A 23,849-nucleotide genomic window follows, 5' to 3' on the forward strand; every position below is an offset into this window, starting at 1 on the left:
GCAGCAGTGTCTGAACTGTCGGAGAAACAGAGAGACAGAGAGAGAAAAAGATTGACAGAGTGTGAGAGAGAGAGAGAGACAAAGACAGAGATCGAGACAGAGAGAGACAGAAATAGAAAGATAAAGAGACCGAGACAGAAAGAGAGACAGAGGGTTGCCCTTTTCTTGTGCAACAGGTCACAAATCTTGCTGCTGTGATTGTTATTGTGAAGTGGAAACGTGTAGGAGCAACAATGGCTCAGCCGCAAAGTTGTAGGCCACACAAGCTCACAGAACAAGACCGTTGAGTTTTGAAGCGAGTAGCATGTAAAAATTGTCTGTCCTCTTTTAGAACACTCACTACCAAACTGCCTCTGGAAGCAATGTCAGCACAAGAACTGTTCGTCAGGAGCTTCATGAAATGGGTTTCCGTGACCAAGCAGCCGCACACATGCATAAGATCACCATGTGCAATGCCAAGTGTCAGCTGGAGTGGTGTAAAGATCATCGCCATTGAACTCTGGAGCAGTGGAAACGTGTTCTCTGGAGTGATAAATCACGCTTCACCATCTGGCAGTTCGACAGACGAGTCTGGGTTTGGCGGATGCCAGGACAACGCTACCTGCCCCAATGCATAGTGCCAACTGTAAAGTTTGGTGGAGAAGGAATAATGGACTGCGGCTGTTTTTCATGGTTTGGGCTAGGCCCCTTAGTTCCAGTGAAGGGAAATGTTAATGCTATAGCATACAATGACATTCTAGATGATTCTGTGCTTCCAACTTTGTGGCAACAGTTTGGGGAAGGCCCTTTCCTGTTTCAGCATGACAATGACCCGTACACAAAGCGAGTCCATACAGAAATGGTTTGTCGAGATCGGTGTGGAAGAACTTGGCAAGCCTGCAGAGCCCTGACTTCAACCACATTGAACATCTTTGGGATGAACTGGAACCCCGACTGCGAGCCAGGCCTAATCTCCCAACATCAGTGCCGACCTCACTAATGCTCTTGTGGCTGAATGGAAGCAAGTCCCCGCAGCCATGTTCCAACATCTAGTGGAAATCCTTCCCAGAAGAGTGGAATGAAATGTTTGACGAGCAGGTGTCCACATACTTTTCGTCATGTAGCGTACAAGCGGGACAACACTCTCAGTTATCGGTTGAGACAAAGTAGAGTGTGTGTGTGTGAAACCAAAGCGTGCGTGTGTGTACTGTACATGTGTGTGTGTACTGTACATGTGTGTGTGTGTGTGTGTACTGTGCCTGTACTGTACCTGTGTGTGTTTGTGTGTGTGTGTGTGTGTGTGTGTGTGTGTGTGTGTGTGTGTGTGTGTGTACTGTACCTGTGCCTGTGTGTGTACTGTGCGTACTGTGCCTGTGTGCGTGTGTGTGCTGTACCTGTGGGTGTGTGTATGTGCATGCATGTGTACTGCGCATGTGTGTGTGTGTGTGTACTGTACCTGTGTGTGTGTGTGCTGTACCTGTGTGCGTGCGCTGTAACTGTGTGTGTGAGTGTGTGTGTGTACTGTGCCTGTGTGTATACTGTGCCTGTGTGTATACTGTGTGTATGTGTGTGTGTGCGTGTGTGTGTTCTGTACCTGTGCCTGTGTGTGTGTGTGTGTGTGTTCTGTACCTGTGCCTGTGTGTGTACTGTGCGTACTGTGCCTGTGTGCGTGTGTGTGTGTGCTGTACCTGCGGGTGTGTGCATGTGTACTGCGCCTGTGTGTCATGTGTGTGCGTTGTACCTGTGTGTGTGTGTGTGTGTTGTGCCTGTGTGTATACTGTGCCTGTGTGTATACTGTGCTTGTGTGTATACTGTGCCTGTGTGTGTGTACTGTACCTGTGTGTGTGTGTGTGTGGTGTTGTACCTGTGTGTGTGTGTACTGTACCTGTGTGTGTGTGTGCGCTGTACCTGTGTGTGGGTGTGTGTGTGTGTGCTGTAAACACACCTGTGTGTGTGTACTGTGCCTGTGTGTGTACTGTGCCTGTTGTACAGTTGTGGCCAAAAGTTTGAGAATTACACAAATATTAATTTCCACAAAGTTCGCTCCTTCAGTGTCTTTAGATATTTTTGTCAGATGTTACTATGGAATACTGAAGTATAATTACAAGCATTTCATACGTGTCAAAGGCTTTTATTGACAATAACATGAAGTTGATGCAAAGAGTCAATATTTGCAGTGTTGACCCTTCTTTTTCAAGACCTCTGCAATCCGCCCTGGCATGCTGTCAATTAACTTCTGGGCCACATCCTGACTGATGGCAGCTCATTCTTGTATAATCAATGCTTGGAGTTTGTCATAATTTGTGGGTTTTTGTTTGTCCACCCACCTCTTAAGGATTGACCACAAGTTCTCAATGGGATTAAGGTCTGGGAAGTTTCTTGGCCATGGACCCAAAATATTGATGTTTTGTTCCCCGAACCACTTAGTTATCACTTTTGCCTTATGGCAAGGTGCTTCATCATGCTGGAAAAGGCATTGTTCATCACCAAACTGTTCCTGGATGGTTGGGAGCAGTTGCTCTTGGAGGATGTGTTGGTAGCATTCTTTATTCATGGCTGTGTTCTTAGGCAAAATTGTGAGTGAGCACACTCCCTTGGCTGAGAAGCAACCACACACATGAGTGGTCTCAGGATGCTTTACTGTTGGCATGACACAGGACTGAAGGTAGCGATCACCTTGTCTTCTCCGGACAAGCTTTTGTCCGGATGCCCCAAACAATCGGAAAGGGGATTCATCAGAGAAATGACTTTACCCCAGTCCTCAGCAGTCCAATTTTTTGCAGAATATCAGTCTGTCCCTGAAGTTTTTTCTAAAGAGAAGTGGCTTCTTTGCTGCCCTTCTTGACACCAGGCCATCCTCCAAAAGTCTTTGCTTCACTGTGCGTGCAGATGCACTCACACCAGCCTGCTGCCATTCCTGATCAAGCTCTGTACTGGTGGTGCCCCAATCCTGCAGCTGAATCAACTTTAGGAGACGGTCCTGGTGCTTGCTGGACTTTCTTGGGCGCCCTGAAGCCTTTCTTCACAACAATTGAACTGCTCTCCTTGAAGTTCCTGATGATCCGATAAATGGTTGATTTAGGTGCAATCTTACAGACAGCAATATCCTTGCCTGTGAAGCCCTTTTTATGCAAAGAAATGATGACGGCACGTGTTTCCTTGCAAGGTAACCATGGTTGACAGAGGAAGAACAATGATTCCAAGCACCACCCTCTTTTTGGAGCTTCCAGTCTGTTATTCGAACTCAATCAGCATGACAGAGTGATCTCCAGCCTTGTCCTCGTCAACACTCACACCTGTGTTAACGAGAGAATCACTGACATGATGTCAGCTGGTCCTTTTGTGGCAGGGCTGAAATGCAGTGGAAATGTTTTTGGGGGATTCAGTTCATTTGCATGGCAAAGAGGTACTTTGCAATTAATTACAATTCACCTGCACTCTTCATAACATTCTGAGGTATATGCAAATTGCCATCATACAAACTGAGGCAACAGACTTTGTGAAAATTAATATTTGTGTCATTCTCAAAATTTTGGCCACGACTGTACCTGTGTGTGTGTGTGTGTGTGTGTGTGTGTTGAACATGTGTGTGTGTTGTATCTGTGTATGTGTGTTGTACCTGTGTGTGTGTGTGTGTGTGTGTGTGTGTGTGTGTGTGTGTGTGTGTGTGTGTGTGTGTGTGTGTGTGTGTGTGTGTGTGTGTGTGTGTGTGTGTGTGTGTGTGTGTGTGTGGTTAGCCAGGTCCAGCGTTCTGGGTAGTGTTGCTCGTGGAAACATGCAGAACAGCACAATGGAACATACTAAGCTCAGGACAAGCCTGCCTGGTACTGTGACACCCCACACACACCACACTGGGAAATACTATACACTCTGCGTGGCCTGAACAGATGGCAAACTTGGAACAATGAGCAAAAATACACACGCAGACACACACAGTCATGCACCCACACACACCTGTCTTTCTCAATACGGGAAACATACAGTGGATTTCAGTTTACTCCAATGGTATTTATCCTGAGACAAAGTGGAAGTTTTTTCACCCAGCCAGACAGACTGCTACAGACACAAAGATGATCTGTGTTAGTAACTGAGGAGAATCATCTCATCTCCAAATATTTCATCATCATTACCCTGTTATTACCCTATTCTACCCTGCTGGAAAACCAATACTCTGACTTTATCTTCCTCCCTTCCTTTTTGCCTCACTACTCTTTTCTCTCCCTTCTTCCTCCCTCCCTCCCTCCCTCCGCCCTGGTGATGAACAGATCATGGTCATTGTCCAGGGCCAGTCAGACAGAGAGGGATAGGACCATTTCTCTCGTAACAGCCATGTTGTCATTTATGACTGTGATTATAAATATCTTCCCATCTAACATATGACCAGTTATAGCCTAATGGAGACTTCAAAATAAATGTGTGCGTGTATTTGTATTTATTAAGGATATGCATTACTTCCTGCCAAGGCAGCAGCTATTCTACCTGTGGTCCAAACAAGATGAAGGCAATTACACACTACTCTACCACAACATATCTACAATACAACACATTATTACACACTACTCTACCACAACATATCTACAATACAACACATTATTACACACTACTCTACCACAACATATCTACAATACAACACATTATTACACACTACTCTACCACAACATATCTACAATACAACACATTATTACACACTACTCTACCACAACATATCTACAATACAACACATTATTACACACTACTCTACCACAACATATCTACAATACAACACATTATTACACACTACTCTACCACAACATATCTACAATACAACACATTATTACACACTACTCTACCACAACATATCTACAATACAACACATTATTACACACTACTCTACCACAACATATCTACAATACAACACATTATTACACACTACTCTACCACAACATATCTACAATACAACACATTATTACACACTACTCTACCACTACATATCTACAATACAACACATTATTACACACTACTCTACCACAACATATCTACAATACAACACATTATTACACACTACTCTACCACAACATATCTACAATACAACACATTATTACACACTACTCTACCACAACATATCTACAATACAACACATTATTACACACTACACTACCACAACATATCTACAATACAACACATTATTACACACTACTCTACCACAACATATCTACAATACAACACATTATTACACACTACCACAACATATCTACAATACAACACATTATTACACACTACTCTACCACAACATATCTACAATACAACACATTATTACACACTACTCTACCACAACATATCTACAATACAACACATTATTACACACTACACTACCACAACATATCTACAATACAACACATTATTACACACTACCACAACATATCTACAATACAACACATTATTACACACTATTCTACCACAATATATCTACAATACAACACATTATTACACACTACCACAATATATCTACAATACAACACATTATTACACACTACTCTACCACAACATATCTACAACACAACACATTATTACACACTATTCTACCACAACATATCTACAATACAACACATTATTACACACTACTCTACCACAACATATCTACAACACATTATTACACACTACTCTACCACAGCATATCTACAATACAACACATTATTACACACTACTCTACCACAACATTTCTACAATACAAAATGTATAATACCACAATATTACATTACAATGTACATGTGTGAAAGAGTGTGTTTGTTTGTGTGTCAGCTGATCAGAGTTCTTCTAACAGTCTTTTCAGCCACACCCAGAAACAAAATCACAAGCTTATAGTTACCAGAAACTACTCCCACCCCCTCCCCACCGCCCCTCCCTCTCTCCCCCATCTCTCTCTCCCACCCCATCCCTCTCTCCCACCCCCTCCCCATCCCTCTCTCCCCCATCTCTTCCTCCCACCCCCTCCTCTCTCCCTCCCACCCCTCCCCACCGCCCCTCCCTCTCTCCCCCATCTCTCCCTCCCACCCCTCCCACCCCTCCCCACCGCCCCCTCCCTCTCTCCCCATCTCTCCCTCCCACCCCCTCCCCACCGTCCCTCCCTCTCTTCCCATCTCTCCCTCCCACCCCACCCCTCCCTCTCTCCCCATCTCTCCCTCCCACCCCTCCCCACCGCCCCCCTCCCTCTCTCCCACCCCCTCCCCATCCCTCTCTCCCCATCTCTCCCCCTCCCACCCCCTCCCCATCCCTCTCTCCCCCATCTCTCCCTCCCACAGCCCCTCCCTCTCTCCCACCCCCCGTCCCCATCTCCCTCCCTCTCACCCCCTGCCCATCCCTCTCTCTCCCCCACCCCCTCCCCATCCCCCTCCCCACCGCCCCTCCCTCTCTCCCACCCCCCCCCCCTCCCCACCCCTCCCCACCGCCCCTCCCTCTCTCCCCCATCTCTCCCTCCCACCCCCGCCCCTCCCCCTCTCCCACCCCCTCCCCATCCCTCTCTCCACCCCTCTCCCCATCCCCTCTCTCCCTCCCACCCCCTCCCCACTGCCCCTCCCTCTCTCCCACCCCCTCCGACTAGACCTACAATATCACACCAGACAAGAATGAACAATGACATCCATATCCACAAACTGTATATTTGTGTTGGAGTGAATCACATCCCCTGGTTTTGATAATACAATAGTGACATGAAATTAGTCAAATCTACAGGCATATTGTAACAGTCTAAGCATTATAAACTGTATTTCCTGGTTGTTACTGTAGCTGGTTCTCTAGGTTAGTGATTAGTCACATGTGCTGTAGTGAAAGTCAGCCCACTTCCTTCTCCCAGGTCACATGATGCTCCATTCACTTTACTACAGCTTTAAGGCCCAGATAGAGATAAGAGAAGTTACTTTCAGTTCCCCTCTCCAACAAAGCCGCCAGTCAACAACACACACACACACACACACACACACACACACCAAAGTGTGGGTGGTTTCACCACCACCTCCTATTCAGAAAGTCCCCCAGCTCACACCCTCATAGAGGTGCAGTGAGACCTCGGTCTAGGCCCAAAACACAGCCAGATAGTTAGCTCTGTGTCTGCAGCCTAGCTGGCCCCTGCTGCTCTGAAAGAGTCCATTTGGAACAGCCGGAGTCTGGCTTCCTATTGGAATGTGTTGCGGTGGCACTGTTTGTATGGGCAGATAGTGTGTGGAGAGGGAAACCACGGAGGGGAGAGCCGAGCAGACACAACAAAGAGGAAAACCTAAACATGGCTGAGCATAGGCTAGCCTCTGAGGACCGCTGGGTCAGGAGGGACAGGAAGGGGCGAGGGCTGATAGAAGTACAGGGAAGGGCAGGGGGAAGAGACAGCCAGGGTGGGACAGGGGGGAGGGGCAGAGTGGAGGGTAAGGAGGGGCAGGCGGAGCAGGGAAGAGAGTAGGGAGGGACCGGAGGAGCAGAGTGGAGGGTAGGGGGCAGGAGGCTGGAGGGTAGGGAGGGGGGGGCAAGGAAGAGAGTAGGGAGGGGCTGGAAGCAGGTGGAGGGTAGTGGGGCAGGCGGAGCAAGGAAGAGAGTAGGGAGGGGCTGGGGAAGCAGAGTGGAGGGTAGGGGGCAGGAGGCTGGAGGGTAGGGAGGGGGGCAGAGCAGGGAAGAGAGAGGGAGGGGCAGGGAGGGACCGGAGGAGCAGGAGAGTGGAGGGTAGGGAAGGGGGCAGGAGGCTGGGGGGTGGAGGGAGGGGCGGGCAGAGCAGGGGAGTAGGGAGGGAGGGGAGGAGCAGAGTGGAGGGTAGGGGGCAGGAAGAGAGTAGGGAGGGACCGGAGGAGCAGAGTGGAGGGTAGGGGGCAGGAGGCTGGAGGGTAGGGAGGGGCAGGCGGAGCAGGGAAGAGAGTAGGAAGGGACCGGGGGAGCAGAGTGGAGGGTAGGGGGCAGGAGGCTGGAGGGTAGGGAGGGGCAGGCGGAGCAAGGAAGAGAGTAGGGAGGGACCGGGGGAGCAGAGTGGAGGGTAGGGGGCAGGAGGCTGGAGGGTAGGGAGGGGGGGCGGAGCAAGGCTGAGTAGGGAGGGGCTGGGGAAGCAGAGTGGAGGGTAGGGGGCAGGAGGCTGGAGGGTAGGGAGGGGCGGGCAGAGCAGGGAAGAGAGTAGGGAGGGACCGGAGGAGCAGAGTGGAGGGTAGGGGGCAGGAGGCTGGAGGGTAGGGAGGGGCAGGCGGAGCAGGGAAGAGAGTAGGGAGGGACCGGAGGAGCAGAGTGGAGGGTAGGGGGCAGGAGGCTGGAGGGTAGGGAGGGGCAGGCGGAGCAGGGAAGAGAGTAGGAAGGGACCGGAGGAGCAGAGTGGAGGGTAGGGGGCAGGAGGCTGGAGGGTAGGGAGGGGCAGGCGGAGCAAGGAAGAGAGTAGGGAGGGACCGGGGGAGCAGAGTGGAGGGTAGGGGGCAGGAGGCTGGAGGGTAGGGAGGGGCAGGCGGAGCAAGGAAGAGAGTAGGGAGGGGCTGGGGAAGCAGAGTGGAGGGTAGGGGGCAGGAGGCTGGAGGGTAGGGAGGGGCAGGCGGAGCAAGGAAGAGAGTAGGGAGGGGCGGGCAGAGCAGGGAAGAGAGTAGGGAGGGACCGGAGGAGCAGACTGGAGGGTAGGAGGCTGGAGGGTAGGGAGGGGCGGGCAGAGCAGGGAAGAGAGTAGGGAGGGACCGGAGGAGCAGAGTGGAGGGTAGGGGGCAGGAGGCTGGAGGGTAGGGAGGGGCAGGCGGAGCAGGGAAGAGAGTAGGGAGGGACCGGAGGAGCAGAGTGGAGGGTAGGGGGCTGGAGGGTAGGGAGGGGCAGGCGGAGCAGGGAAGAGAGTAGGGAGGGACCGGAGGAGCAGAGTGGAGGGTAGGGGGCAGGAGGCTGGAGGGTAGGGAGGGGCAGGCGGAGCAGGGAAGAGAGTAGGAAGGGACCGGGGGAGCAGAGTGGAGGGTAGGGGGCAGGAGGCTGGAGGGTAGGGAGGGGCAGGCGGAGCAAGGAAGAGAGTAGGGAGGGACCGGGGGAGCAGAGTGGAGGGTAGGGGGCAGGAGGCTGGAGGGTAGGGAGGGGCAGGCGGAGCAAGGAAGAGAGTAGGGAGGGGCTGGGGAAGCAGAGTGGAGGGTAGGGGGCAGGAGGCTGGAGGGTAGGGAGGGGCAGGCGGAGCAAGGAAGAGAGTAGGGAGGGGCTGGGGAAGCAGAGTGGAGGGTAGGGGGCAGGAGGCTGGAGGGTAGGGAGGGGCGGGCAGAGCAGGGAAGAGAGTAGGGAGGGACCGGAGGAGCAGAGTGGAGGGTAGGGGGGCAGGAGGCTGGAGGGTAGGGAGGGGCGGGCAGAGCAGGGAAGAGAGTAGGGAGGGACCGGAGGAGCAGAGTGGAGGGTAGGGGGCAGGAGGCTGGAGGGTAGGGAGGGGCAGGCGGAGCAGGGAAGAGAGTAGGGAGGGACCGGAGGAGCAGAGTGGAGGGTAGGGGGCAGGAGGCTGGAGGGTAGGGAGGGGCAGGCGGAGCAGGGAAGAGAGTAGGAAGGGACCGGAGGAGCAGAGTGGAGGGTAGGGGGCAGGAGGCTGGAGGGTAAGGAGGGGCAGGCGGAGCAAGGAAGAGAGTAGGGAGGGACCGGGGGAGCAGAGTGGAGGGTAGGGGGCAGGAGGCTGGAGGGTAGGGAGGGGCAGGCGGAGCAAGGAAGAGAGTAGGGAGGGGCTGGGGAAGCAGAGTGGAGGGTAGGGGGGCAGGAGGCTGGAGGGTAGGGAGGGGCAGGCGGAGCAAGGAAGAGAGTAGGGAGGGGCTGGGGAAGCAGAGTGGAGGGCAGGGAGGGAATCTACCCAGGCAGCCGGCAGGAGTTTAGGAGTACATTTCCCCTCGCCACTGATTTGTCCCCTCGCCACTGATTTGTCCCCTCGCCACTGATTTGGAAGGTCTATCTCGTCCATCTGATGGTTAAGGTTAGGATTTAGGGAGGGAAAGCTGATCCTAGATCTGTACCAGAAAGGCTACTTCGGTCCTAAGCTCCTCACTGAGTAGTAGGCTCCTAACTCCACCACGGTTAGGCTAAGTCTCACTTTAACTACAGGCTTTAACTAAGGCCCTTACATCAGTAACAGGCTCACAGAACTGAAGTCCACAGGAAAGGGTCTGCTTCACGCCCATTAGTCTTTGTGTTGTCAAACAGAGGATGCTTCATTAGTATTCTGTCCAATAAACACGACTCATTTGAAGCCTGTTATGCTCTCTGAAAAAAGATTGTGTACAAACACACACACAAACACACACCCATCAAATCCGTGTCTGTGCAAAGCTTAACGTTTGTTTATGTTGTGCCAGGGAAAGGACACGGCACTCCTCTAGCTTTGCAATAGCTGCTGAAAAAATAATAAAAAGCTTAAGTTAGGCTAAATCTCCAACCTTTCACAACATTATACAAGAAGAGGCAGGGGCTGCTGCATGCCGCTACTGGGACCAGTCCATATTTAATTGGTGATCAATCTCCAGCTGTAAAAAGCTCATAGGTGGAATGTGTTGATGCTAGGGTAAATACGATTTAGACTTAGCTAAAGGAAAGTCCAAATTAATAAAGATAATATTTTATAGTATACTCTGGAACAGTCATCATCTCATTATACTGAGGATAAACATTTATGTGAATTCATGAGCATAGAATAGAGAAATCCCACCTGCTTGAGGACAAGAGGTTAGCGTACAATAGAACACTACATGCAAACACATAGCTAAGTATCTTACCACTCATGTTAGGGGTAGATTTATATTCAAGTGTGTTGTACTGTAGAGCATTGACATGGTTCATGTTCAGTACAGTTGCTCAGGACCTGGTTTATGCTGGTTTCCTTTACGGAGCTTTAGCTGATTCCATCAGGTCTGTCAATCACTATAAAGTGTGTCAGTTAGAGGAAAGACTGGAGCAAAGTGGATTAAGTCTCTATAGCCAAGCCACACATACAGGCTCCAGGGGGTTGGCAATGGCTGCAGCCTGCCATGAAGTAGACTACCTCACACACAGACACAGAGCAAACTGTTCTGCATTGAGATGGAGGTTCATTATTCTGTGTCTATGGATATGAAATGCCTACTGATATGACAGGCTACTGTACACAAATACAAGTGGTCGAACCAGGTTCACCTATATCTGCGTGAATGTTGACTTACTAAATAAAAAAAGTCATTTCAGGTGACACACATATAGGCTAAAAAAAGGTTGGAAGGTAGAAGTACTGTTTCTGCACAGCTAATAGATGTCCTCAGGTCTCGGTTGAATCACTCCTACAGTGTTGTACTTTCAAACACAAAAGCTTCAGGTAAAACAGCATATTCTCCAGCTGAAATAAACAGTGTTGTATGAATACACTACACTGTAAGCATCATGCCATGCACCCCAATAAAACGTATGTCTGATACCAATCACTGCATTGACACAGCAGCATGAACACTAAAATGTCCACTAGCGCGGTGAGGCTACCTGACAGAGAGAGAATCTGGACAAACACAGCGATGGGCTTCTGCTCAGCTCCAAACTGATGAACATTACCACAAATTCTCATCTATGGTGTGTCCCAGAACGTGACATGACATGCAGCTCAACACAAAGGCCTATGTGCCACTGAGTGGGCAGTGTAGTGCTTACAAAACCATAACAAGTGACTGACTGACTGACAATGTTATGCTTGAGATTTCGTTTCCTCTATTGCTTTACACATGTAATACACTTAGAACAACACATAATGATGTAACATAGTCCGACAAAATGGAGACAACTGCAGCAGCAGGGACTGGCTGTCCTTTTCTGGGAAGTGACATTACCTGGTGTCTCCATTTATCGGACTATGTTACATTATGTGGTGTTTGTGGCACACAGAATGTGAAATCCGTCCACGTGTATCCACCACTATGCAGTCCACATATCACCGACATATTCTTCGAAACCATCTGCAACTTTCCTCTGTCCATTCCATGATCACCAAGGTTCTGATCGAACGCAGCCTGTGCTGGCTGAACCGAACGTGGCTGCTGCAAGCATGCCTCTGTTTACAGAGACCCCGACTCCGCAACATGGCCGACATGTGCTTTGTTATTGTTGCTACATCATAATTATCGTGTTCTAAGTAATTACTAAGAGAAGTTCTACTATACTACTATTGACACCGTTAAAAATAAATAACACCACCATATTTAAAAAAGGTTAAGGTGAAGAGTGGACTGCATTCTGATACGGAGCCCATACTCACCATTTGATGATGGTGACCGTATGGAATATTCGTTTCTTGAAAAAAGGCACTGAGGGCAGTCTAAAACAAAAATAAAATATAATTTGATCAATTACATTTAGACTCTACTACATAGAACACAGAACATGTATTTTTAAAATAAATCAATATAAATACATGTTGTTTAGAGATGTATGTCATTACAGTGTGTGTTTACAAAACATTCAGCACATAAACAATGGAGCTGAATCAAATGTGATGTGAAAAATCTATTTCACTTTTTTGTGCAGACTAAACAATCATGTGCAGTCAAAACAAACGAACGCTTGTCTTCATTGCATAATTGCATTTTCTAGCCTCGCCTAACCACTGCATGGGAACAGGTTAATTTAATCTCTAGAGTAAATTATAATTGGATATTGACTGGGTAAACGTTTCCCATTCCAGCCTTACTTAATGGATACTACGGATATTTATAAAGCACAGATACAATAGCACAATTCGATAAAAATACAAATAAATACATGTTAGAAGTTGAGTTCAAGTGTTGATGCTGATCTTTCTTTTCGAATGTTCTTGTGCAACATCAAATTTCGGCCATGACCAACAACAATGAACATCGCAGCCCGGTCAAAACCACATTTACTGTCTGTCACATACACAGTCAAACATAAACATTAGCAAGCCATCTCGCTACTGATCGTAGCCTAAACCCCTTACCTCAAATTGCCAATGTGCTGCTTGCAAAAGCTGCTTTGCCTGATCTGCAGCACAACCCGCTGTCAAGACGAACTGGTTTATCATTACTTGGTGTTTGAGCTCATCCATTTTGCGCTGAAGCTTTATTCCTACTCGCGTCTCGTAGTATTGTGTCTAGACTTTGATATTCGTGGTTTTATTCCTCTCTTTTCAGTCTCAGTCGTTCACCATCACAACCGGTTGAGAAAACACAAATATTTACTGTAGGAGCAGTAGTGCCCCTTGAGTGACGCCAGCCGGCAGCCAGTGAAGACAAAGCACTGCAAATGGGATTTGTATGCCGCAAAAGTCCTGCCATAACTAGGGGGGCCTTGATGAATTATTCCATGTTCTCGAATCACAAGACAGGAATTGTCAGTACATTGCAAAAAATAATGCTTAGAATCTAGACAGTTCACATGTTCATGAAAATATAAAATAGTAACGTCAAATATGAGAGGATTATGTGCCCAAAAATGAGGATTTATTATATTTGTTTGTTTTGGACTACAAGTCCCGTGAGTCAATGCTTTGTTTGTAAAATTCTAGGGGGTGGAATTTTGTGAATAACGGCCTGTCCTGTCCAATTCCCATGCGCGCTGTGTCACTATCTTGCCAAATATGGTAAACAAAACTTCCACAATTACATTAGGGACAGTCTATTCACGGGTGTATTTAATATAGCCCACATTCAGAAGCGTCGTGTCTGCGCATTTCTTTAGTGAGATGACTTAAGTCAATATTGCAGTCAAAACCACGCAGCACAGCCTAGATTCTCTATATGCAGTCATTAAATAATTAATTACATGTTTATAAATGACTTGTTAAATGTTGTCATATACCAATTATATCTGTGTTTTGTATTATGAATACTTTATAATATATGTATTATATATATGTTTCAAACTGTCTACGACTCTATTACTGTACGCGTAGCCTCGCCGAGAACCAGGCTTCTCCAAGGGAGGCGGTTACAACGATGTGATTTTGGAGGTATGGTAACGCGAGACTACTGCATGCGTGACTTGTTCTCATTCTGCTCGTGCAGATTTGAGAATCTGCAATCATTTTCTCTCTTTGTCCATACACCCTATGTACTGAGCTTCTAGTTGGCAGACTGTTTCATCCCAATTAGCTCTCATAAGAAAGACAATGTTTAATTTAATGGCCCCAATGAGACCCCTATTAACAACAGCCCCCAATGCCTAAATTGCATTGAAGTGGATGCAGGGTGAAAGGCAAAGAACACTGCAGCCACAGGGAGTAGACAACGGTTCCCCAGCTGGCGTTTTCCGATATTTATTTTATTATATATATATATATATATATATATATATATATATATATATATATATATATATATATATATATATATATATGTGTGTGTGTTTATTTTATTGTTGAACGTAAAATACTGTAAAAACACCAGCAAATCAGCTCCAAGTGATTTTAATTTAGGAAATCTGTTCCAAAGTATTCCCACGCATAATACAGAGATATACAGTATGTGACCACATACAAATATCAGCAAGGGTTGAAATTATTCTGTTTTAGTATAATATTATATCTGTTTGGGCTTCTTGCGGTCAATTTGCAGTTGACAAATTATTTGCAATTATGTTCCGGCCACCTGACCATCTGCTCAAGAAAAATCGTCCCGCTGCTGAATCTAGTTGATGATCCCTGGAGTAGACTGTGTGTAAAACGAACCCTCAATACCGTCAATAAACTTACAAGGAGTGTGGGAAACTGGATACTGTAAACATCCTGTTATCTGTGTGCAGCCTCTCTTATGCGCAACCTCTCCGTGGGTGTGTGTGCGTGGGTTTGTCTTAGGTTTTGGAAATAGAGACACCTGCTGGTGAAATGGTCCCTTTGAAAAGCGCATTATATCAAAATAATATAGCTATCCTCAGGGCACAACCAAACTGCCAAATTCTAGTTTTGGACTCTCTATGAATATGGCCAATGTTGTCGCTTTTAGTACTATAATCCCCTTTTTGATTAGTCTGATGACCTTTATAATCACCCTTAAAGGACATCATAGCTAGACTATATACCGTGGCCTGATTTCAGTGTCCTCATGTAAAGTGGGCTAGACGTCATGCAAAACAGGTGAATTATGATAGATTACAAGACATCCCTTATTACAACAGACCCCCGTCTGTAGACCTGCTGTATGCCATAGGCCTCTCTTGACAAACACTGCTGTTGCCTCTAGCAACCATAACGACAGCTGGTCAAACACTTACCCTGTTTCACCAGGGCCCCCTCGTGATTGACCAGAAACAAACCTGGAAACATCCCACTGGGCACACACTGGTTGAATCAACGTTAATTGCACGTCATTTCAAGTAAATCACATTGAACCAAAGTGGAGTAGACGTTGAATTGACATCTGTGCCCAGTGGGATTTTGAAACCATTTGGTGCCTCCTTCCTTCTGTGACAGACAGTAGCCTGCAACAGCTGGACTGGCTTATCTAAGTGTTTACATGCAGTCATTCATGCTACACTCATAAAATGACCCACTTCTTCTTTGTCCCGGCATTCACAGCTCTGCTTTGCCCCAGATCTGTTCAGGCAACTAGGCCTACTGTTTGTGAACCTGCTCTTCTACAAGCGCATGGACCAAAGGCTCTTTAGTATGCCCACTATTAACAGTGTAATGATTGAGAGACTGCAGTATTTTCCCACTAGTGCCACCAATGTAACAACTGAGAGGGAACAGCCAGCTCGGCGCTCCAACCACCACCCCTCAAGTTACAGGGCAAGCACAATAGAGATTCTATTAAATTACTAGAGGGACTACGTCATAAACCCTAAAAGTTCCAGAATGGGTGAAAATGGCAGCCATATTGGTCAGGGAGAAATCCTAACCAGTCTAATTAGAATGAATGGCAGTAGAGGCATAATCCTGATTTTACTTAAAGCAGGAAAATAAAAGTAGCGTAAGTTATGTAATATATCAGAAATTGCGTAATAACATGTTTGTCAACCTAGAATATTGTCATATAATTATAAATATAGTTTAAACAGGTTTTATACCAATTTTCTGTATAAATAGCCTCTAAAATGTATGTAAACAGACCATAAATGTCCAAATAAAAAATAAAAGTGGGGGAAAACTATGAGTGCTATTATATGAAACAATGTCAGTACTTGTTGCATTTACAACTTGTCCTATCATCAACTGATTTCAGCCAGTGACCGGCTGTGGCTGGACTGCATTGTTTGAATGGAATGTAGGCATGTTGGCAGTTAATTAGAAAAATGTATTGAGGGATGCACTACATTTGTGATTTTTAAAAACCTAAATGTATTTGAGTGTTTACAAGCATTTGTAACTTGAGTCTGATAATTATCTGATAATACTTGTGGATATAAAAATACTTGGTTGATATATGTTTTCCAATTTGAAAATGTATGTGCTCAGTACTGTAGGTTTCTCTGGATAAGAGTGTCTACTAAAATGGAAAAGGAATGAATAGACCATTTCAGTTTTCACATAGAAATAAGTTGCATTTGCATACTTTTTCATACTGATCCCCAATGGGAATCAAACCCACATCCCTAGCATTGCAAGTACCATGGTCTACCAACTGCACCACATCATCACATCATTGCAAACCACTTGATGTCTCAATGTACTCACTTACTATATTGTGCATTGTTTTTGGTGACAGAAAGTCTACAGGTACAAACCTAGATGACCACCAGCCTATGTACAACACAGTAATGTACATTTACATTAAGTGCAATAAGACTAAGTAAGAATGCTAAAATAATACTGCACAAAAAGTGGTGGTTTATTGTTATTTGATTTAAAAATAATAATAATTTGATGTGGATGTTTTGTGTCTTTGCCCATAACTTTACGCCTTTTGATGTAAATGTTTGAGGACAGACAGGGTTTTGTTCTTTCTGGATCCTATTAGAATGGATTTAGAAGAGAAGGGGTCAGGGCAACAACTCTTACAATTCCAACTATTGAATCCTGCAAGATACTGTTCTTCATTATACAACCACCTTTCTTGCCAAATCAGAGATGCCTGCTATATCGATCCCTTAATACTAGTAAAGACCCAGTGCACTACTTTTGTCAGATTTATTTGTATTTTTATCATATTAATATATTAATACCCTCAGCACCCCGACTTCCCACGACTATGGATTCAGAGCAACTGCAACAGAGGTTAAATGAGGCTTGTGAAAGGGAAGGTCACTGTGTGTGAGGGAGAGTGAGGTCAGGTCAGGTTAGGATCCTCAATCTCTGCCAACCTCTAGAAAATGTCTGATCTATTACAGGCTCAGGTCTGGGGCCATCTGTTTGAAGATGCTGAAACCACCATGGGCAGCATCTCAATGTCTTATGTGTTTTGCTCTGCTCATGCCCTTTCCTTCATTTGCATTGATCTACATGCACCAACCTGCTGGGAATTTGCTTTCACCTGTCCAGTTTTCTCATATCAGTACAAATTGATTCAGCTCTCTAGGTACAGTGTAGGATCTTAATGTGATCACCCTGTAGCAGGAGAACTTTCCTGAAATACAGGACATTTATATTTGTTGGCATTTGAGTTTTCACTTTGAAATTTCAGACTTGATTTTCCGATATGAAAAATGTACAATTCACTACAAAAATGTATATGAATTATAATCCACATAATAATTCACATTTCTTGTTGCTGGAGGATTATTTTCCTGCTGTCGCAAATTGGCTCAAATTAAGATGCAGTACACTATATCTCCACAGAGCGGCAGTGCATCCCTATGTGAGGAGCTGAGATAGCTTTCCATTGGCAACAGATGGAGGCAGGTTTTTTTGTGTCATTTATAAACTGTGGATTGTAGTAAATAGAAAAACGAGATGTCCAAAATCCCACAAAATTGCAATAATTTGTTGGAGTAGGCAAATTTGTTAGGTCATCCCCCAATATTACGCTAATTCCCTAGGAGTGAAGTTGTGCAACTTGAGTCATTTTGTATTCTATTTCACAAGCATTATAGTTGGTGACAAATTGAATATACATTACATTATTTAAAATGAAATAATTCAGATACCGTAATATGTTATAGTAGGCCTAAGGTCTACTATAGCCTATGACGCTATTGTGTAGGAATTCCCTCTCATATTTCCCCTCTCTGCAGTTGGATGGTGCTATTTGATGGCCTACAGTTAATAAGGGGTTAGCTAAATGTTGACAAAAGGTATGGAATGCTGAGAGTAAAGTGTAGCACACGCGCGGGACTTGAGGCGCGACATTTCAGCGCTCCGTGGGGGCATTGTCGCGCCATATTGCTCTCAACAGGTCTTGGATCAGGATTGGGCTCGGGACAACAATAGCCTTTAGAAAGAGATGTCAATTGTTGTTGATTTTGTGATCATCCTTGTATTCCGCAATGTAACCTTAACACAGCCTAATGTCGGTATAATGATACATTCCTGGTTGAGCAGTTGAGCGCGCTCCTCATATCCTCATGCACACCAGCTTTGTCTGTCAAGACAAGTGAAACCTGGAGAGCAGGCAACCAATCAGAGACCTCTACGACGTTTAAAGGGCTCGTGGGAAGTCTCTCCGCCTTTATTATGAGCATCTAAGAACCTTCCAGCACCCAGACCTTTTCATGTATCATTCTGGTGAGCAATTGGCCGGGATTGAAATATTATGGATTATTAAAAACGACTGAAATTGATTAAATCATCTTCTACATTTCTATATAAACTGCTGGATCATACTTAGGTGAGCCCTCCCCCTCTGCACTTGTTGAGCAGAAGATAGATGCTGCTTCTCCGGAGTCCTAGGAGAATAGAGCACAGGGACCGACCGATCACCGACCACTGCAACAGGTGTACACTGTTCCCGAGCATTATCGCTGACCTGTTTTTGAGGTAAGGGTATATAGGCTACTGTGTTATAATCACTTGTTTAATTTTTATGTTTTGACATGTTGGCATGTTGAGAAAAAAAAAGTTTTTTTTATATATAGAATGTTTTTAATAGCATATTGTAATGGGAGTAGTGACTCGAATTCGACTGTTGAGACACATAGGCTTTTTTATATAGTGTGTTTTTAATAGGCTACTGTAATGGAGGTAGTGGCTCAAATGCGATCTTTTTTATGTGGTTTCGGTCGATTTCAATATTTGTTTTGCTGCAGGACATCTCATTGAACAGTCCTTCAAAATTTCCACATCTTCGCGATTGAACCAGAACCTCCACTGCGTCACGCTTAATGCCTGTCCTGATGAGTCCGGAGATCGCCTCCAAGTTTAAAGAGAAATGGCTGAACCTCCAGCCAGAGCTTCAGGACAGCGCAGCCGGCTCAGTGCACCTGGACGACAGCCTGACCAGCCTCCACTGGCTGCAGAACTTCTCCATCCTCAGCGCTAACCAGGAAAGACCCACCGGCACTGGCTCCGGTTGCCCATCACATCACCTACTTTCCTACCACCAGCGCCTGTACCGCCGTGGAACCGAGTCCCCGTCCAGCCCTCCAGCGGGGGACACCGCCGCCTGCGGGATGCCTCGCTGCCTCGGGAGCCCGGTTACCTCTGGCAGTAACTCCACCGATGTGCGTTTGGTGAATTACCCTCACCACGAACACCACATCAAGGCGCAGATCATCCCACCGGAGGAGATTGACTTTAAAACGAACCCCAAAGTCAAACCGCCGTATTCCTACGCCTCTCTCATCTGTATGGCCATGCAGGCCAGCAAGAAGCCCAAGGTGACTCTGTCCACCATCTATAACTGGATCACAGACAACTTCTGCTACTACAGACACGCAGATCCTAGCTGGCAGGTAAATGACCCGGCTCTCCTCTGTCACTCTATTATTGATGAGCTAAATGGCGACAGGGAGAGAAGAGAGAAGAGAGAGACCAGATAAGGGCTAGCAGAAGGGTTGCAATATGCATACTAAACCTGTTGTTTTGTTGTAAGAATATTAATACACAAAAATCCATTTAAAACACATTGTTCCTGTTATTTATTATAATCATCCAGTAACTTATAATCACCAACAGTAACTTATACTGTATTTTATTAGATCCTAGTGATATTCATTTGAATTTACATTCATAATTTATAAACCAAGGTGTCTCAAATAAGAGTACATCTCTGCTATTTCTACCCTCTGAGAGATATCTGTCAGGCTTCTATCTCAGGGGGTCAGACACAAGTGCTTTACTGCTCTAGGGAGGGGTTGTTGTGTGTGTGTGTGTGTGTGTGTGTGTGTGTGTGTGTGTGTGTGTGTGTGTGTGTGTGTGTGTGTGTGTGTGTGTGTGTGTGTGTGTGTGTGTGTGTTAATGAGTATCCCTATGAGATCTCCCTTGGCAGCTAAGCATAGTTGATCACGTTTGAAATGCACAGAGCTCTACACTAGAAAGCCTCATTAGGTACATTTCCTACACAAACAACAACAATAACTCCTCCTCCCCCTTAGAAGGCCCTCTCTCTTTTTCTCTCTATTTGACACACACACGCATATGAACACACATACACACACTATATCAAATTAGATTATTATTTACATCACATGCAACATGGATTTAACACATTTGTTTCTTCTCCCCTCCCCCTCTTCCCTGCACCTCCCCCTCCCCTCCTCCCCTTCTCCACTCTCCCCTTATCCACTCCCCCTCTCCTTCTCCCCTCCCCTTCTCCCCTTCACCTCCCCATCTCCCCTCCCCTTCTCCCCTCCCATTCTCCCATTCTCCACTCCCCCTCCCCTTCTCCCCTCCCCTTCTCCCCTTCACCTCCCCATCGCCCCTCCCCTTCTCCCCTCCCCCTCCCATTCTCCCATTCTCCACTCCCCCTCCCCTTCTCCCCTCCCCTTCTTTCCTCCCCCTCCCATTCTCCCATTCTCCACTCCCCCTCCCCTTCTCCCCTCCCCCTCCCATTCTCCCATTCTCCACTCCCCCTCTCCTTCTCCACTCCCCCTCTCCTTCTCCACTCCCCCTCCCCTTCTCCCCTCCCCATCCCCCTCCCCTTCTCCCCTCCCCCTCCCATTCTCCCATTCTCCACTCCCCTCCCCTTCTCCCTCTCCCTCCCCTTCTCCCCTCACCTCCCCTTCTCCCCTCCCCTTCTCCCCCCCCTCCCATTCTCCACTCCCCCCCCCCTTCTCCCCTCCCCTCCCATTCTCCACTCCCCCTCCCATTCTCCACTCCCCCTCCACTTCTCCCCTCCCCTCCCCTAACAGAACTCTATCCGCCATAACCTCTCGCTCAACAAGTGTTTCATGAAGGTGCCGCGGCAGAAGGATGAACCAGGGAAAGGAGGCTTCTGGCAGATCGACCCTCAGTACGCTGACATGTTCGTTAACGGAGTCTTCAAGAGAAGGAGAATGTCCTCCAACCTTTACAACACCAACAGGCAGAGCAAGCTCCTACACAACCAGGAAACTGACTACCATAGAGGCACTCAGGGGAGCCAAGATGGCTACCACTACCTAGGAGCTGGAGCCAGCAGTAAGCGTAAACAACCTTCTCCAAGGCAACACGGCAAGATTGCGCGGACCCACAAATCCCCACTGTTAGCCATGGAGGCCCACAACGCAGATATAGTTCTGAGGGGAGATTTTGACCTTGTGTCTGTGTTTGATGACGTCCTCAGTGGTAACTGCAGTACGTTCGAAGAACTGGACATCGACACTGCTCTGAGTTCCCTGGGCTGCTCTCTGGACCTGACCCTGCAGGGGAGGCACTCCGCTGGGCTGGGAAGGTGGTGTGGAGAGGGGGACAACCAGACCCAGCAGACCCACTACTCTTACGACTACATGGAGCTGAGTGGCTCAGTGGGATATGACAGCAGTAACATGGGGGACCATCATGTTCAACAGCAACAGCTGAGCCAGGATCAGTTGTTACAGAGCCACCTGCACCAGTTCGAGGAGGTGACTCTGTTTCCAGAGCAGCAGGAGGTGCATCCCTGGGAGGAGATGAAGGAGGAGGCTCAGGCTATCCCTCTGGATCAGGGCTTTGGGCTGTGTGAAGGATTCTTCTCAGAGATACAACCCTGGGAGAGGGCTGAGGCCTACCTGTGACAGACCAACTACTGTTACGCCAGCCATTAACCAAGGGATTCAGGCCCTAGCCACAGCTTTCTTACAGTAAATGCTGGGACAGGAAAGTCAGACTTCACCAGTGGGCCGGGAGACCTACATACAGACTACTATTTTGCTACATTAGCATCATAAAGTCATCATGTTTTGAGAGATCTATACTGTATGTTTAGGACTTCAAGATGATCTATGTTTCTGGTTTGATCACAGACTGGAGGACTAGAGGAGTCAATGAAGTGGAGATGCACTTATGGTGGTGGGTCGTAGTCGGACCTAGAGATCAGATTTCAATATGCTTTTCAAGTAGTCAATTTAATATATATCCATTAGAGTCTATGATAAGAGTCTGGCTGGGCACTAGTCTTTTGAGTCCTAGGCTATGGCAAAGTGGAGAGAGGGACATAAATGAACTGAAATGCCTCAATCAGAATATCCAAGCATGAGAGACAACGGGTATGTTTGAGGATAGAAAACATTTCAATTTCTAATGCTCTACTGTCCGTCAGAATGCTATTTGCCCTTGTTCCATAAAACATGCAAAGACACAGATTGAACACTCCATTGTTTGACAACAATACCACAGCCTTGGCAGGCACAGATGCTTTTGTTCAAGTTTTCCATGATTTATTCTGCCAATCTTGCATTTGATTGAACTCTGTCGATGAGTATGTTCAGGTTTAGGCTACCCATTGATATACTGAGGAAATCTAAATTCTCTCTCTGGGGTGATCGGCTTCCTTTTAGTGATATTGATTTCTGATTGATTACTTCAAGTTACTATAATTTTGTATGTTTTTAAAAGGATGATTTATTTTAAAAGGTATCTTGTTTGGGAAAACTGATGAACCAATGAAATACTTGTACTTCTTGAGTCAATCGTGAAGTTCAGCTCAAACTTGATACAATGTCTTCAATGTAATTCTGGTGTAATTCATAAATTGTTCAAAATGCAATCATGCCTCAATGCAATAAATGGCAATTTAGATGTTTTATCTCATTCGTTTGCCATACTGCATATGAAAGTCAAAGATGGAATCCATTGGTCAATAAGGGTCAAGAACAGCTTGTTCATAGTTGGGAAGACAATATATCTCAATCATAGTCAGGCCCAGACTAGCCTGGTCTCCCAGACTAACCTGGTCTCCCAGACTAACCTGGTCTTTCAGACTAACCTGGTCTCTCAGACTAACCTGGTCTTTCAGATTAGTCTGGTCTCTCAGATTAACCTGGTCTCTCAGACAAGCCTGGTCTCTTAGACTAACCTGGTCTCTCAGACTCGTCTCTCAGACAAGCCTGGTCCCTTAGACTAACCTGGTCTCTCAGACTCGTCTCTCAGACTAGCCTCATCATTCAGACTAACCTGGTCTCTCAGACTAACCTGGTCTCTCAGACTAACCTAGTCTCTCAGACTAGCCTCGTCTCTCAGACTAACCTGGTCTCTCAGACTAGCCTGGTCTCTGAGACTAGCCTGGTCTTTCAGACTAACCTGGTCTCTCAGACTAACCTGGTCTCTCAGACTAACCTAGTCTCTCAGACTAACCTGGTCTCTCAGACTAGCCTGGTCTCTCAGACTAACCTGATCTCCCAGACTAACCTGGTCTCTCAGACTAGCCTCGTCTCTCAGACTAACCTGGTCTCTCAGACTAACCTGGTCTCTCAGACTAGCCTGGTCTCTGAGACTAGCCTGGTCTTTCAGACTAGCCTGGTCTCTCAGACTAACCTGATCTCCCAGACTAACCTGGTCTCTCAGACAAGCCTGGTCTCTTAGACTAACCTTGTCTCTCAGACTCGTCTCTCAGACTAGCCTGGTCTCTCAGACTAACCTAGTCTCTCAGACTAACCTGGTCTCTCAGACTAGCCTGGTTTCTCAACATCACAAGAGAGAGAGT

The 23,849-nt window shown here is 46.7% G+C and overlaps 2 protein-coding genes across 2 annotated transcripts in view; one reads left to right on the forward strand and one right to left on the reverse strand.

Moving 5' to 3' along the window:
• LOC112258898 (UBA-like domain-containing protein 1) overlaps window positions 1-13,177 on the reverse strand; it is a 28,150-nt gene extending 14,973 nt beyond the window's left edge. Inside the window, exons 1-2 of the mRNA XM_024433544.2 lie at window positions 12,878-13,177; window positions 12,179-12,238 (exon numbers count right to left, since the gene is read on the reverse strand). Coding sequence (XP_024289312.1) covers window positions 12,179-12,238; window positions 12,878-12,985 — 168 coding nt within the window. The 5' untranslated portion in view covers window positions 12,986-13,177. The remainder of the gene's footprint in view (window positions 1-12,178; window positions 12,239-12,877) is intronic.
• A 5,256-nt stretch (window positions 13,178-18,433) lies between these two features.
• On the forward strand, window positions 18,434-22,957 carry LOC112258906 (forkhead box protein J1-B). Its single transcript, XM_024433554.2, has 3 exons — window positions 18,434-18,787; window positions 19,057-19,701; window positions 21,100-22,957. The coding sequence occupies exons 2-3, from the start codon at window positions 19,132-19,134 to the stop codon at window positions 21,940-21,942; spliced, it is 1,413 nt and encodes a 470-aa protein (XP_024289322.1). The 5' UTR covers window positions 18,434-18,787; window positions 19,057-19,131; the 3' UTR covers window positions 21,943-22,957.
• Window positions 22,958-23,849: the final 892 nt, after the last annotated feature.

Source organism: Oncorhynchus tshawytscha, linkage group LG01 (assembly GCF_018296145.1).
Source record: "Oncorhynchus tshawytscha isolate Ot180627B linkage group LG01, Otsh_v2.0, whole genome shotgun sequence".
In the NCBI taxonomy this organism is placed as follows: domain Eukaryota; kingdom Metazoa; phylum Chordata; class Actinopteri; order Salmoniformes; family Salmonidae; genus Oncorhynchus; species Oncorhynchus tshawytscha.